At 40.4% G+C, this 17,725-nt stretch overlaps 1 protein-coding gene across 1 annotated transcript; it reads left to right on the top strand.

Annotated features, from left to right (window-relative positions):
- The first annotated feature begins 4,521 nt into the window (after window positions 1-4,521).
- On the top strand, window positions 4,522-5,466 carry LOC123949606 (olfactory receptor 143-like). The gene has a single exon (XM_046017153.1). The coding sequence runs from the start codon at window positions 4,534-4,536 to the stop codon at window positions 5,464-5,466; it is 933 nt and encodes a 310-aa protein (XP_045873109.1). The 5' UTR covers window positions 4,522-4,533.
- The last annotated feature ends 12,259 nt before the right edge of the window (window positions 5,467-17,725 follow it).

Raw genomic sequence — 17,725 nt, 5'->3', positions numbered from 1 at the left:
GCAGACGCTTAACAGACTTAACAGACTTAATGAGCCACCCAGGTGCCCCAATAAAATCTTTGGGGGGAAAAAAAGGTATGAAAAGCATGTACATCCTTATAAATCATGTAAACACTGAATATTGATTTAACTTTAAAAAACTGTATTGGGGGGCGCCTGGGTGGCTCAGTGGTTAAGCCGCTGCCTTCGGCTCAGGTCATGATCTCAGGGTCCTGGGATCTAGCCCCGCATCGGGCTCTCTGCTCAGCGGGGAGCCTGCTTCCTTCCCCTCTCTCTGCCTGCCTCTCTGCCTGCTTGTGATCTCTCTGTCAAATAAATAAATAAATAAATCTTTAAAAAAAAAAAAAAAACTGTATTGGGAGGATGGAAACACTGGGAAGTATATTTGTGATGGTGGAAAGTGAAAACTGGCTAAGTTCCATTTCCCAAACTTAAAGTCAATTGACAAGACCTAATACTGACAAATTGAGAAGCCACTACATATTATTTAGAAATATGGAATTAAAGATAGGAGGGAGGGAGGGAGGGAGAGAGAGGACAGGGGAAAAGGAAGGAAGAAATGCGTTCATAGCAGCATGGATAAAAATGAGTAAGATTGAATCCTTGCCCTCTGGGAGTGTGCAGTCTAAATGTAATGAAGATACATGGGTACGCTTGTTGTGTGTAGTGGAAATGTGCACAAGATGCCTGAGCAGCATACGGAGAGAGCACTTCAGGTGCTGAGAGTGGGGACAGGGGAAGAGATCTGAAGAGATGCTCCATCAGAAATGAGGACAGGCCTGAGTCTTGAAGAATGAGTATGTGGTATCCAAATGAGGAAGAAGGGAGCAGGCATTTCAGGCAGATGAATCAACATGGAGCCAAGAAATCATCAGAATGCGTGAGAGGTGGGGGTATGGAGAGGGTGGTGGGGTTATGGACTTGGGGGAGGGTATATGATATGGTGAGTGCTGTGAAATGTGTAAGTCTGACGATTCACAGACCTGTACCCCTCAGGCAAATAATACATTATATGTTTGTTTGTTTGTTTTTAAAGATTTTATTTATTTATTTGACAGAGAGAGATCACAAGTAGACAGAGAGGCAGGCAGAGAGAGAGAGAGGGAAGCAGGCTCGCTGCCGAGCAGAGAGCCCGATGCGGGACTCGATCCCAGGACCCTGAGATCATGACCTGAGCCAAAGGCAGCGGCTTACAGGCTAATAAAAATTTAAAAAAAAAAAAAGAATGTATGAGAGGAACTTCAGACTCTTCAAAGACTGGAGACACGGGGGATAGGGCTGTGGGTGCGGTTCGGAAGCAAACTCTAGAGAGCTTTCTTTGACCGACTGAGTGGTTTGCATTTGTGCTGGGAGAGAAGCAGAGGGCTTTAGGGAAGGGAATGATACATTCTCTACAGGTAATTCTATATAAAATGTGTGAATAGATTTCAGAGAAAATGGTTGTGGACAGCAGAATTCTAAAACATGACTCCGCAATGACCTTCTCCCTTGTATAATCCTCTCTCCTCTGAGTATGAGGAGAACCTGTGAGGTATCACTCTAGCGACTGTGCTATGTTATATGGTATAGCTGACCTTAAATTAGGGAGGTTATCAGACAAGGCCAAACCCAATCACACAAGCATGTTAAAGGCAGAGGATTTTTTCTCAAGCTTGCGATAGAAGGGGATAGTCAGAGAGTCAAAACCCAAGAAGGATTCATGGGTTGTTTATTGCTGGATTGAAGACAGGAGGACTATACAAAGAAATGCAGGCAGTATGTAGAAGCTGAGAGTGACCCCTAGTGGATAGCCAGCAAGGGACTGGAGACCTCCAGGAATCCAACAATAGATTATTATATTATTATAATATTATATTATTATTATATCAATAATCCAACAATCTGAATGACCTTGAAAGCACATTCCTCCCCCAGAGCCTCCAGAAGGGAATGCAGGCCTGCCCACACCCTGATTTCAGTGTGAGCAGAGAATCCAGCACGACATTCTGTACCAGACTTCTAGCCCACAGAACTATGACTAATAAAAAGGTATTCTTTTAAGACACTAAGTTTATGGTAATTTATTACACAACAATAAAAAACTAATGTAATGGGTGATGGTAGGGCCCCAGGTTAAGAGAGCTTTTAAAGTATTCCAAACCTGAGGCAAAAGAACTCTATCAAAGGCAATACAGTGAAGAGGAAGGGTAAGAAACCAGGGACTTTAAGGAAATAGAATTATGTAAACTTTGAAGAACAGATGCTAATTGTTAGTGGGAAGGAGGAGCTCAGAATGACAACCCATTTCTAGATTAGCTCATGAGGTTAAGGATGGTGCCATTAACTTAGAAAAGGATAGCAAGAAGAGAAATAGTTCTGGGGCCAGAGGAGATGCTGAATTCAATTGGGTAGGGATGCCTAGTAAACAGTTGGGTACAGAATTAGGAACTTGGGGAAGAGGTCCATATGTAGATATGGATAAGGATAAAGATGAAGGAAACCTAATACTTACTTAGCACTTAGCATATACCAAGCAGTGTGCTAAATGTACTGGAGACTGAGGCATCTAATCCTCAAAGCAATCTAGGAAAGTAGCAACTATGATTACACTTATAATGTAGATGAGGTAAAATATGGTCAGAGCGATTAAGTAATTGTCCAAGATCACACGCATAAGTAAGTGGAGGATTTTGAATTCAAGTCTGATTAATTGGACTCCAGAGTTCATTCTGTTTTTAAAGGTTTTATTTATTTATTTGAGAGAGAAAGAGAGAACAACACCGGGGAAAAGCAGAGGGGGTGAGAAAGGGAAAGAGAATCTCTCAACCATACCCTGCACTGAGTGCAGAACCCAGTGCAGGGCTCGATCTCACAACCTGAGATCATGACTTGAACTGAAATAAAGAGGTGGATGCTCAACCAACTGAGCCACCCAGGTACCCTCTAGAGTGGGCTAATTCTTTTAATTAAAAGAATTAAATTTCTTTTAATATTTCTCTATTATACTTTTCTATAGATATAAAATACACAAAAAGATGGATAATATAAAGTTATGACATAATTCTATACCAGTCACAAAACAATGAAAAAAAATAGTATTGGCAATGGCAATGGCTCTGCCCCTGAACACTCCTCTTTCATAATGGAGCATGAGCTCTAGGATAAGTAGGAGCACGAAGGAGGCTACTCCCTCCCTGCACAGAAGATCTAAAAATTTTTTTTAAAGATTTTATTTATTTATTTGACGGAGAGAGATCACAAGTAGGTAGAGAGGCAGGCAGAGAGAGAGGGAAGCAGGCTCCCTGCTGAGCAGAAAGCCGGATGTGGGGCTCGATCCCCGGGTCCTGAGATCATGACCTGAGCCGAAGGCAGAGGCTTAACCCACTGAGCCACCCAGGTGCCCCAGAAGATCCAAAATTTTTAATGTGAACTCATGCTTGGAGAACATTGAGTCCCAAAGGAACTAATGTTAACTTATTGACAAAGGATGTAAACACAGGCTCAGTAATTTCTTCCCTCGAGAGCCTGATCAAACTTTGATGCTAATTGAGTCTTGTTTTCCAAGCTTCTGAACAAGCTCCCAAGATCCAGAGAGAATAAGACAAATTCATAATATTATGAACCTGCTGATGGTTTGGAGACATTAAGTTGATTCATTTGCCTTGCCCTGAAGACGTTTTATGCAAATCTACAAACAGAAGGGATGTTGGCTTCTCCATTTTCAGGGCCTTTGTCTTCTCTAGGACAGCGAAGGGAAAAGAACACTTCGGGGTCTGGCAGTAGTGAGGTCTCCAGGCAAAAGGAAGTTGGGCAACTGAGTCTTTCTGTTCTGATGTTTTCATTCCCACGGCTACAGCAGGGGAGAGGTGTAGGGAGGCCACTTGTCCTTCCTAAACAATTCATTGTGATTTTGAGGTAAGACTGGATAAAGGGAATGGGCAGGAGAAGTTCATAACAATAGGGGAATTCAAATTCCTCTAGTTGCAACATGTGATCTTGGACAAGTTACTTAATCTTGCTGAAACTTTTTGTTTCTTAGCACTTTCACTAAGCCGGGTAATGAATTTTTGAAAGGTGAGCAGGAGAGAGTGGGTTGGACAGCGGGTGCAGTGGGTATCACAGTGACTTTACTGTCTCGGAGCTCCAGGGATTTTCATAGGAAGTGGTCCCAAGTACAACTTCGGCTCCTCGGTTCTCTATCTGTATGACCTTGACCAGCCTATTCATCTCTTCAAGATACTGCTTCCTTATCTCTCACATGTGATCATCACTTTTGGTGTCCATGCTAGAAGTCTTCATCCTGGATTATGTTAGATCAGGGGAGGTGAGGAGTTATAGCTGAGATCTGAAAACATGGAAGAAAAGGACAAGCAAGAGAAGAAAGTTAAAATGGAGAGTCCTTGCCCTGGCTCTCCTTCCAGGTCGCTGTCCCAACAGCCACACTTAAGCCCTTTCCTCTAGAAGGCCTTACTCAAGAAGCAAAGGATCTGAACCCCTTCCTGATGTCCCTTCCTTTCTTCTCTCATTTCCTCACAGATCACAGCCCTGCAGATAATGGCTACAGAAAATGGCTCTTCAGTGATGGAGTTCATTCTGGTAGGACTTACACATCAGTCTCAGCTCCAGTTACCCCTTTTCTTTCTCTTCTTCCTGAACTATGTTGTCACTGTGGTAGGGAATCTGAGCTTAATTACTCTAATTTGCCTGAATTCTCACTTGCATACTCCCATGTACTTTTTCATCCTCAACTTATCCTTCATAGATCTCTGCCATTCCTTGGTCATTACTCCTAAAATGCTGATGAACTTTGTATCAGAGCAGAATATCATCTCCTTTACAGAATGCATGACTCAGCTGTTTTTTTTCTGTTTCTTTGTCCATTCTGAGTGCTATGTGTTGACAGCCATGGCCTATGATCGCTATGTGGCCATCTGTAAACCCTTGCTGTACACAGTTACCATGTCTCCTCAGGTCTGTTCGCTGCTGATGTTTGGTTCTTATGTGATGGGGTTTGCTGGTGCTATGATCCACACAGGGGACATGATCAGATTGTCCTTTTGTGATTTGAACACCATCAACCATTACATGTGTGACATCTTCCCCCTCCTCCAGCTCTCCTGCAGCAACACCTTTGCCAGTGAGCTGGTAGATTCCATTGTTGTAAGCACAGTGGTCATAATATCCGGCTTCATTATTTTCATTTCGTATGCGCTAATCCTGTCCAGTGTCCTCCATGTCTCATCAGCTCAGGGCTGGTCCAAAGCCTTCAGCACCTGTGGCTCCCACATAGTGACTGTTGGTCTGTTCTATGGATTTGGGTTGTTCACACATCTCAAGACCTCTCCTGCTGGTTCTATGGGCCAGGGAAAGTTCTTCTCAGTATTTTACACCAATATAGTACCCATGTTGAACCCTCTCATCTATAGTCTAAGGAACAAAGATGTCAAATGTGCTCTGAAAAAAACGCTGAAGAGAATTGCAAATTAAACAGAACTAATGTTACTGGGTTGTTGGGGTGTGTGTATGGTGTGTGTGTGTGTGTGTGTGTGTGTGTGTGTGTGTGTTTGCCCCCATAATTTTCTTCAGAACAAGTTTTTTCCTTTAAACACTTCTCTGTAAGAATGTCAATTAAGCATGCAAACATTGTTAAATCTCATGGTTATTCTCAGCCCCATACTGAAAACTGAGCTTTATTCTTAACAGTATGCTCCAGAGATTCAGCCCAATTCCTACTTCTTTTTTTTATTTAAATTCAATTAGCTAACATTTAGTGCATCATTAGTTTTTGATATAGTGTTCAGTGATTCATTAGTTGCATAGAACACCAAATGTTCATCACATCATGTGCCCTTCTTAATCCCCATCACTCAGTTACCCCATCCCCCACCCACCTCCCTTTCTGCAACCCTTGTTGCAGAAACCTTGTTTCCTATAGTCAAGAGTCTCTCATGGTTTGTCTCCCTTTCTGATTTCTTCCCATTCAGTTTTACCTCCCTTCCCCTATGATCCTCTGTACTACTCCTTATATTCCACATATGAGTTAAACCATATGATAATTGTCCTTCTCTGACTGGCATATTTCACTTAGCATAATACCCTCCAGTTCCATCATGTCGATGTAAATGGTAGGTATTCATCTTTTCTGATGGCTGAGATATTCCATTGTATATACAACCCACATCTTCCTTATCCATTCATCTGTTGAAGGACATCTTGGCTTCTTCCACAGTTTGGCTATTGTGGACATTGCTGCTATGAACTTTGGGGTACATTTGGCCCTTCTTTTCACTACATTTATATCTTTGGGGTAAAAACCCAGTAGTGCAATTGTTGGGCCGTAGTGCAGCTCTATTTTTAACTACTTGACAGCCACATGCAGAAGAATGAAACTGAACCATTCTCTTACATCATACACAATGATAAACTTATAATGGATGAAAGACCTAATGTGAGACAAGAATCCATCAAAATCCAAGAAGAGAATGCAAGCAGTAACTTCTTTGACCTTGGCCGCAGCAACTTCTTGCAAGACATAGCTCTAAAGGCAAGGGAAATGAAAGCAAAATTGACCTATTAGGACTTCATCAAGATAAAAATTTCTGCACAGCAAAGGAAACAGTCAACAAAACTAAAAGGCAACCTACGGAATGGGAGAAGATATTTGCAAATGACACGTTAGATAAAGGGCAAGTATCCAGGATCTGTACAGAACTTATCAAACTCAACTCCCAATTCCTACTTCTTTTTAGACCAGCTCCCACTTTGCCTCTTTCCATGTACTTTTCATACATAAGCAAACATCATAGTGGAATGGTGTCTGATAATGTCACCCTGCTTTGTTTTCCCTAAAAACAATTACATATGGCCCGTTCTGGTTTTCAGCATTTTTAAAATTTTTACTGTATAAGTTACAAATTTTCCAGAATTTCAGAGTTCTTCTAGTCCTGGCTTCTATACCAGATTTCCTAACCCACAGATAAGGTAGAGAAAGATAGACACCTTGGTGAACTTTGGTTTCCAAAAATTTTTTATTCCTGTGGATGGCTGAGAATGAGTGAGACTCACCAACCTGCCAACCTTCAAACTCACCCATGGTGAAAATCACAGACATTTCTTGAGAAACACGGCTAGGTTTCTAGCATTGAACAAATGGTCTGATATACTAGAAAGAAGATTGCTACTGTCCTGTCTTCTGATTGGCTTTTTTCTCCTAATATTTTCATAATTCTCAAAAAATGCTTTGAGATTCTTAATGGAATCAAACAAAATTCACAGCTTAGGGAGTGTCCTTGGCCACAAAATAAAGTGTCAGGTTCAACATGAGGCTTCTCTGCCCAGATATTTCCGTTTGCAAAGGTTGGAAGCCTTTCTTTTTCTATTCAAGGCATGCAAACAAAAACAAGCAGACCCTTGTCATGGAGGGTTTCATGCTTTCCATTTGTAACTTGGGCTTTAGAGGAGACAGAATTAACATTTATGGAGTTAACAGGAGTTGTGTCCTTTCAGATGTTAATCATAATGCAAGTCCTAAGGTTCTGCTTTAGAGATGGAAAAACTAAGATACAGAAATTAGTCCCACAATTAGTTCAAACCAGAGGTCAGATTTGTAACTAATTCATCTAAAAACAAGTCCTGTATTCTTTCCGTGTTATCATTTGCCTCTCAGGGCAGAATTAAAGGGGTAAAAAGGAAATATAAGAGAAGGGAGATAAAAATCTGAAGAATTATTTTAGAGTCTGCCTGAAATTGAGGGTAGGAATGACACCCTTCGCTGAAAGTCTCTGTAAATAGAAGAATGGCCCATAAAGGTTTTAACACCAGACTAGAGAAAGCTTATGCCTCTAGAAATATTTAATATGAATTTCTTTTTTTTTTTTTAATTTATTTGACAGAGAGATCACAAGTAGGTAGAGAGGCAGGCAGAGAGAGGGGAAGGAAGCAGGCTCCCTGCCGAGCAGAGAGCCCAATGCAGGGCTGGATCCCAGGACCCTGAGATCATGACCTGAGCCGAAGGCAGCGGCTTAACCACTGAGCCACCCAGGCGCCCCTTAATATGAATTTCTATAATTATATGGTGTAATACTGATGAAGCATGACTGAATCTCTGTGAATACTTTCGGAAGTATTTAACATTTGGAAAAAGGAAAAAATATAATCTTTAATAATACAAAATATCAAAAATAGCACTCTACCAAATTTCTTGTTTTGTGTGAATACAGAGCTACAACTCTATTTTCCTTAATGATTCCCAGGGGGACCAAAGAAAGGCACTCCCTTACATGCTGTATTAGGGACTGTGGTAAGCTCAACAAAGCCTCACTATCTGTGAGATATTTATGCTTTGTTGAAGGGATCTCAAGTATTAGCTTAAAAATATGGCACATGTTAATAACAGCTAAGAACTGAGAGAAATGAACCTAATTAATTTAAATTAATTTAATCTGACTTCTGTTATAAAAGCATTGGATATAAGATATATATATATATATTACGTATGTAGATAAACCTACATATTTCAGACTGTCATAACTTTGTTGAAGTCCCTGTCTAATCAACATTTTGTTGACATCTCGGTCTAATCAAATAGATTGTGACCACCTAGTCTTTCCTCTTTCTCTTATGCATGGTTAGTCTAGAATCAGGCAAAATAAGTACTTATGGAATTAAGTTTGTAAACTTGTTAGATAGAATTTTTCTCTAAGCCAGATTAAAAGTTTATGTTAATAAAAACTATCATTTTTCCCCTAGAAAATTAGCTTTCTTTAAATGCATGACTATAACTCTTCAAGACTGAAAAAAGAGTCTGGTTCGATACAATAGAAAGAAATACCATTCTTTCTGTAGTAACACAGATATCCTTTAAACTGGCTAATGTTCTAGGTAACCAGCACTCCCCATTTGTAAAATACCTTGTTTCTCCTGAAGAACTCGTATTTCCTTTGAAACAAAAAAGAAACTGTGTGGTTGGGCTACAATATAAATGAGGAAAAACATGCAATTTTACCTTCAGAAACTAAAATGAAATAGGGTTGGGTTGTACTATTTATTATATATGTGAAATTAAAAACCCATCTCCAAAATGTAACTTATGCTCATGTCAGTGGAAGCTATTAAAACCAAGTAAATAAATTAGCTGTGTATGCAAAGTGGCTGTGGAATTTTTATAACATGAGAATTCATCATGGTAGATAAAATTTTGTCTCAGGGTTGCCGCAGAAACAGAGTACAGACATCTCTGCGATTTTGCATAGTCCTCAGGTTTGGCTTGAACTATGATAAAAACTGATGGCATATTGGTGTCCTCATTAGGACTGGCAGCTGCCTTGCCCTAAATCTTGGGCTCTAGAATGCTAAGTATCAGATACCACACCAGGAAAGCAATGTCATTATTATTGGTTTTACCAATGAGTCCTCTTTCATGTAACATCAACCTCACTTGCTACAAGTTTGGATTTTTATCACTAAAGCTATTAGAAGTAAGTTACATACAAATTATTCTTCTGTTAAAAACTATGGGGAAGATACTTGACTCTCTCTGCTTGACTTATTTCACTCATTTGTGGAGCATAACAAATGACATGGAGGACATTGGGAGATGGAGAAGAGAAGGAAGTTGAGGGAAATTGGAAGGGGAGGTGAACCATAAGAGACTATGGACTCTGAAAAACAACCTGAGGGTTTTAAAGGGGCGGGGGTGGGAGGTTGGGGGAACCAGGTGGTGGGTAATAGGGAGGGCACGTATTGCATGGAGCCCTGGGTGTTGTGCAAAAACAATGAATACTGTTATGCTGAAATAAATAAATAAATAAATAAATAAATAAATGTAAAAAAAATAAAAAATAAAAAAATTTTAAAAATAGAAAAAAAAAACTATGGGGAAGAAAGAATCAAAAGGACTTAGTTTACCTGGATTGTCTAGTTTAGGCTATATTCAAACCACATTTTCAGGATATTTGGTGATAATATCATGATACTTTGGTGCCTGGCTAAGTTCAACATAATATATTTTCACTTACTATGGACTCTGGAACCCACAACATTTCTTTAGGATTGAAAGGAGGACAGAAGAGAATTAATCCACAAGATAGCATTGTCTCTCAGCTCTATACTCCTCTCTCTTCCATGTATCTCCAAGGTTAGAAACCTGCTGCCTTCATATCAGAAACACTCCTCCAGTCTTGATACAGTTATGAATAATTTGTCCCTTGTCCTGGGATCAAGCCCCACATCAAGACCCTGCTCAGTGGGAAACCTGCTTCTTCCTCTCCCTCTGCCCCTCCCCACCAACTCATGCTCGCTCTCCCTCTGCCCTCAAATAAGTAAATAAAATCTTAAAAAAAAAAAAAGAAATGAGCTATAGATACATAAAACAACCTAGATGAATTTCAAGAAAATTATACTGAGTGAAAAGCCAATCTCAAAATGTTAAGGATTGTATTATTCCATTTATATAATATTAATTGAGTTAATTTTATTGATAGCAGATTAGGGGTTTTCAGAATTTAAAGATGAAAACTAAGTTTAAGGAGAGAAGTGGATGTAATTGTAAAAGAACAACTTGAGAAGTCTTTGTGCTGAAACTCTTCTGTATCTTGACTATGGGAGGTGAATGCACAAGTCTACACATGTGATGAAATTGTATAGAACTAACACACACACACACACAAACACACACACCAGTAAACGTAAAACTGGGAAAATCTGAATAAAACCAATGGATTATGTCACTATCAATATCTCGGTTGTGATATTATACTGTAGTCTTAAAACGTTACCACTGGGGGAAAATTGGATAAAAGATACATGAGATCTCTCTGCATTGTTTTTATAACTTCATGTGAATCTACAATTAAAATTAGAAGTTTCCAAGATGCCCTTCAACGGACGAATGGATAAGAAAGATATGGTACATATACACAATGGAGTATTATGCCTCCATCAGAAAGGATGAATACCCAACTTTTGTAGCAACATGGACGGGACTGGAAGAGATTATGCTGAGCGAAATAAGTCAAGCAGAGAGAGTCAAGTATCATATGGTCTCACTTATTTGTGGAGCATAACAAAGAACATGGAGGACATGGGGAGATGGAGAGGAGAGGGAGTTGAGGGAAACTGGAAGGGAAGATGAACCATGAGAGACTATGGACTCTGAAAAACAACCAGAGGGTTTTGAAGGGGCGGGGGGTGGGAGGTTGAGGAACCAGGTGGTGGGTAATAGGGAGGGCACGTACTGCATGGAGCACTGGGTGTGATGCCAAAACAATGAACACTGTTACGCTGTAAATAAACAAATAAAAAAAAATTAGAAGTTTCATTTTTAAAAAAGATAAAGAATATAGGCTTTTATCTCTGAAACACAGAAGTTAAAACATTTCAAGAAATTTTTAAAAATTATATTCTCTTTAAAACTGAAATCTTAAGGGGCGCCTGGGTGGCTCAGTGGGTTAAGTCTCTGCCTTCGACTCAGGTCATGATCTCAAGGTCCTGGGATCAGGTCATGATCTCAGGGCCTTGGGATCGAGCCCCATATTGAGCTCTCTGCTCATCATGGAGCCTGCTTCCCCCTCTCTCTCTGCCTGCCTCTATGCCTACTTGTGATCTCTCTCTGTGTCAAATAAATAAAATCTTAAAAAAAAAAAAAACCTGAGGGACAGGGTGGCTCAGTTGGTTAAGCAGCTGCCTTCGGCTCAGGTCATGATCCCAGCGTCCTGGGATCGAGTCCCACATGGGGCTCCTTGCTCGGCAGGGAGCCTGCTTCTCCCTCTGCCTCTGCCTGCCAGTGCTCACTCTCTCTCTCTCTCTCTGACAAATAAATAAATAAAATCTTAAAAAAAAAAAAAACCTGAAATCTTAAGATATTACTCATTTAGGTTGATTTTATTATTATCTTTAATTTGAGATGTACATTTTCTGTGCTATCAATGTTTTACATACTAGAACAGCTTTCTTAAGCTTTGATGTATCCTTAATATATATGGTTAGGGAGCATCCTATGTTCATTCTGTTCCTATCAGAATGAATTTCCCCCAACAACTGAGCCACCCAACATAACGATGAATGGTGAGATGACCTTGTTTTGTGTCCATATTTATTTGTTGGGATGAATGCTCCACGAGAACTGGGACCATATCTGCAGAGTTCAATGCTGTATCCCCAATGCCAAATGCAGAGCCCAGTATATCATAGATGCTCATTTAAATGTTGCTTACATTGATATGTGAAAAAGAAAAAAAACAATTGAAGTGGCTACCATCCAGAGCAGCAGATGTGTGTGGGAAGTGGAAAATGAGGGATGAAGGAAGTAGAATTCTGTGTCAGGAGCTGGTAGCAGAGCCTCAGAGAATGTGTCTGTACTCCCATGGACTGTTCTCTGAGCTCTGATGAGAGGGGCAACAGACAAATGTGACAGAAACTCGGGGGCCTAAGCAGCTGTTCTTTTCCTCAGAGAAGAACAAAAAGAGCAATATATCATCTGATTAGGGGAGAGGGAGGCGGCAAGAGAGTAGTGCACTGAGATGTCTGGTTCCTGAGCACAGCAAGATCCTTCTGGAGACTCCCAAAAATTCTGGAGGAAATTTCACAAGAGTCATATTCCTACATTAGTTAGTGGAAGTGCATGCAGTTGAAAATTATGTATTTTAATGCATCGTTAATAGTTTTTAAATCTTAGAATTAGAGGTCTCCTAGTGCAAATGTCTCTATCCATGGTAAAATAGATTTGAAGACCTTTCTGATAATCATTCATCTTCTTCCCAGATATTTCTAGCTTTGGTTACTTGAAGGAAAAACCATCTCCAGAACTTCAGATTATAGGTCTCAGGGATCTGACAAAAATATTTTCCCAGGACTCTATTAAATGAGCATCAATCACCTGAAAAGCCCACAAACTTTTTAAAATGTTACAAATAAGTAAAACAAAAATTGCTTTTAATTCACAAAATATTAAGTTCCTGCGGGGAACAGGATTGTAATGAAGAAGTTCACAACACTCTTCTTATTCTCTAGAAATTAATTAACAACAACAAAAAATAAATAAATGAAATAACTTTGAGGAGGGACAAATCTTCCAGCCACGTTGTTTTTGTTTGTTTGTTTGTTTTTGCTTTTTTTTTTAAGTTAACATATAATGTATTATTTGCCTCAGAGGTGTACAGATCTGTGAATCATCAAGCTTACACATTTCGTAGCACTCACAATAGCACATACCCTCCTCAGTGTCCATAACCGAGCCACCCTAACCCTACCACCCCACCCCCCAGCAACCCTCAGTTTTTGGTGAGATTAAGAGTCTCTTATGATTTATCTCCCTCCTGATCCCATCTTGTTTCATTTTTTCCCTCCCTACCCCCCATGGCCTCCTGTCCTGCCTCTCAAATTCCTCATATCAGAGAGATCATATGATCTGATCGACTTATTTTGCTCAGCATAATATCCTTTAATTCCATCCACATCATTGCAAATGACAAGAGTTCATCTCTTTTTTTTCTTTTTTTTTTTCTTCCTTCCTGGTTGGTTTTCTGGGGGAGGGGCCTGCCACGTGGGTTTTCAGACAATGATGTTCCCTGAGTTAGGTCCTCCCGCTCCCCTCAAGGGAGTGAGCTCTTTTTCTTTCAGGAAACTGTTTTTTTCAGCCTTTTGTTCTCTGGAGGTTTTTATGTTCTTTCATCTGCTTTCTCTCGCCTTGACAGCTTTTGATGGTTTTTGGAGGTTTAGAGGAGAGCAAACAGCACCCCAACCTCCGTCTCAGAGAGAAGCCCAGACTGTTTTGCAAAAGCTGCTGGCAGAGTCGGTTCTGAGTCACTGTCCCTGGGGATGCAGGAGCTCCTCGTTGTACCCAAAACCAGGGCAGCGGTGGCTGTCTAGGCAGCTCCAGACCGCCAGAGAGGTTCCGAGCAGAGATTGCACACTGAGATTTTCCCGCTGTCCCGGGCTGGGAATGTCTGGTTTTTCCGACTGCCAGCGCTCCAGGCTAGCGCCTATGAGCACCTATCCCAAGGGAGGGTGTGGGACGTGCGCGTTTCAGGATTGCTGTCTGGCCAGGCTCCCAGCCCCTCACGGGAGCCAGACCCCACTCGTTCTCGGGCGCACTGGCATTCAGGTGCACTGGCTGCTCAGGGATGGAGACCTGATTTCTCCGCAGCACTCTCTCTGGCTCTGCGCCAGGGGAGGCTGTCCTGGGTCCGGGGACTTAGGTCCCTGACCCTAACCGCCCAGGTTCCCACTATTACCACCCCCCCACCCCCGCGATCCTTTGCTGTTTGTTTTTTGAGTGCTTTCAACCAGACTCCAAGTTAATGCTGGTCCCCAGACGCAGAGCACTCTCGTGTTGGGGTGTTACTTTCCAATTGGTCACCTCTGGTGGCTCCCTCCCCCTTTTGTTTATCTTCCGATATCAGTCCAATGCTCCCAGTCTGCTTTACCTGCCACTGGCGTCTTCTGCTCCAGTAGAGATCCAGACGTGTATAATTCTGATCTCAGGCTGATTTCATGGGTGGTCGGAGTTCTTTGGTAGGTAATCAGCTCACTTTAGGGTACAGGTTGAAATGGTGCCTCCTCCTAATTCCCCGCCATCTTGACTCCTCAAGAGTTCATCTCTTGATGGCTGCATAGTATTCCATTATGTGAATTTGTATGTGTGTGAATATATATATATATATATATATATATATATATATATATATATCTCCCATATCTTCTTTACCCATTCCTCTGTTGATGGACATCTAGGTTCTTTCCATAGTTTGGCTGTTGTGGACATTCCTGCTATAAACATTGGAGTGCACATGTCCCTTCGGATCACTACATTTGTATCATTAGGGTAAATACCCAGTAGTGCAATTGCTGGGTCATAGGGTAGTTCTATTTTCAACTTTTTGAGGAATCTCCATACTGTTTTCCAGAGTGGCTGCACCAGCTTGCATTCCTACCAACGGTGTGGGAGTGTTCCCCTTTCTCCACATCCTTGCCAAAATCTGTCGTCTCCTGACTTGTTAATTTTAGCCATTCTGACTGGTGTGAGGTGTTATCTCACTGTGGTTTTGATTTGTATTTCCCTGATGCCCAGTGGTGTGGAGCACTTTTTCATGTTGGGCGTTTGAATGTCATCTTTACAGAAATGTCTGTTCGTATCTTCTGCCCATTTCTTGATTGGATTATCTGTTCTTTGTGTGTTGAGTTTGGTAAGTTCTTCAGAGATTTTGAATATTAGCCCCTTATCTGATATGTCATTTGCGAATATCTTCTCCCATTCTGTCAGTTGTCTTTTGGTTTCATTGACTGTTTCCTTTGCTATGCAAAAGCTTTTGATCTTGATGAAGTCCCAGTAGCTCATTTTTGCCCTTGCTTCCCTTGCCTTTGGCGATGTTTTTAGGAAGAAGTTGCTGCAGCTGAGGTTGAAGAGGTTGCTGCCTGTGTTCTCCTCAAGGATTTTGATGGATTCCTTTCTCACATTGAAGTCTTTGATCCGTTTTGAGTGTGTTTTTGTTTATGGTGTAAGGTAATTGTCCAGTTTCATTTTTCTGCATGTGGCTGTCCAATTTTCCCAACGCCATTTGTTGAAGAGGCTTTTTTCTATTGGACATTCTTTCCTGCTTTGTCAAAGATTAGTAGGCCATAGAGTTGAGTCCATTTCTGGGCTCTCTATTCTGTTCCATTGGTCTATGTGTCTGTTTTTGTGCCAGTACCATACTGTATTGATGATTACAGCTCTGTAATAGAGCTTGAAGTCTGGCATTGTGATGCCACCAACTTTGGTTTTCTTTTTCAACAATCCTCTGGCCATTTGGGCTCTTTTCTGGTTCCATATAAATTTTAGGATTATTTGTTCCATATCTTTTTTTTTTTTAAAGATTTTATTTATTTATTTGACAGAGAGAGATCACAAGTAGGCAGAGAGGCAGGCAGAGAGAGTGAGAGGGAAACAGGCTCCCTTCAGAGTGGAGAGCCGGATGTGGGACTCGATCCCAGGACCCTGAGATCATGACCTGAGCCGAAGGCAGCAGCCTAAACCACTGAGCCACCCAGGCGCCCCCTGTTCCATATCTTTGAAAAAATAATTGATGATATTTTGATAGGGATTGTGATAAATGTGCAGATTGCTTTAGTTATCATAGATATTTTCACATTATTTGTTCTTCCAATCTATGATCATGGAACGTTTTTCCATTCCTTTGTGTCTTTCTCAGTTTCTTTCATGAGTACTTTACAGTTTTCTGAGTACAGATTCTTTGCCTCTTTGGTTAGGTTTATTCCTAGGTATCTTATAGTTTTGGGTGCAGTTGTAAATGGGATTGACTCCTTAATTTCACTTTCTTCTGTCTTGCTGTTGGTGTACAGAAATGCAACTGATTTCTGTGCATTGATTTTATATCCTGACACTTTCCTGAATTTCTGTATGAGTTCTAGCAGTTTTGGAGTGGAGTCTTTGGGTTTTCCACATAAAGTATAATATCATCTGCAAAGAGTGAGAGTTTGACTTCTTTGCCGATTCAGTGCCTTTTATTTCTTTTTGTTGTCTGATTGCTGAGGCTAGGAGTTCTAGTACTATGTTGAATGACAGTGGTGATAGTGGACATCCCTGCCGTGTTCCTGACCTTATCAGAAAAGCTCTCAGTTTTCCCCATTGAGAATGATGTTCACTGTGGGTTTTTCATAGATGCCAGCCATGTTGTTATTAGAGGACCAGCACATGGAGTATTTTGAAATACATATATTTGCTTATCAAAAAGTCATGTAAATTTTAATCACAATATTTACAGGATTCTTGTGTGATTTTTAAATACAAAAATAAGTAAATAAAAAAAAGAGAGAAAAGCCCAAATCAAGACAGGAATGGAAACATAACTCTCAAGAGAAATTTTAAACTTTAAACCAGGCAGTTCAGTCAAACAGCCACCAGGTTGTGCTGGTGACTCAGTGATGTTTAAACAAGGCTGGGGGTTGGGGAGGAGACTTTACTTAAAATGTATATTTTACATTTTTTAGGCCCCTAAATGTATAGTCATGGACTTTACACAAGTCCCTGTATAAAATTTTTTATTATATTCATTTATCCAACATATAATACATTATTCCTTCCTTAATATCCATCACCCAGTTACCCCTTCCTCCCACCCCCCCCTCGTTCTATAACCTTCTGTAGCCCCCAGTTTATTTCCCCGAGTCCAGAGTCTCTCATGGTTTGTTTCCCTCTCTGATATCCTCCCTGTGTAAAATTTTTAACTCATTATTAATACATATAAACTTTTTTTCAATTCTTTTTTATTCTTTATTAAATTTATTTATTTATTTTTTCAGCGTAACAGTATTCATTGTTTTTGCACAACACCCAGTGCTCCATGCAATATGTGCCCTCCCCATTACCCACCACCTGGTTCCCCCAACCTCCCACCCCCAGCCCCTTCAAGACCCTCAGGTTGTTTTTCAGAGTCCATAGTCTCTTAAATACATATAAACTTTTTAAAAAGATGTTCTTTAGGGGAAAATTTAAACAGGTTGAATATATTCAATTTGTAAAACATACTGGGCACTTACTATGTTGTGTGATGAGGGAAGAATGGATAAGACATGGCAATCACACCATAAATAACACACACAAATATAAACAAAATATTCCAGTAAAATGTTAGATTCAAGTATTTTTTGTCATTATTTTGTTTATTGCTGTATCCCCATTACCTAGAAAAAATAGGAGTACAAATCATAGTTGTTGAATGAATGAAAGAGTTGATTAAGTTATATAATA

Source organism: Meles meles, chromosome 8 (genome assembly GCF_922984935.1).
Source record: "Meles meles chromosome 8, mMelMel3.1 paternal haplotype, whole genome shotgun sequence".
NCBI classification, from domain to species: Eukaryota; Metazoa; Chordata; class Mammalia; order Carnivora; family Mustelidae; genus Meles; species Meles meles.
The sequence above is the reverse complement of the archived record's forward strand: the minus strand, read 5'-3'. Positions and strand labels throughout refer to the sequence as shown.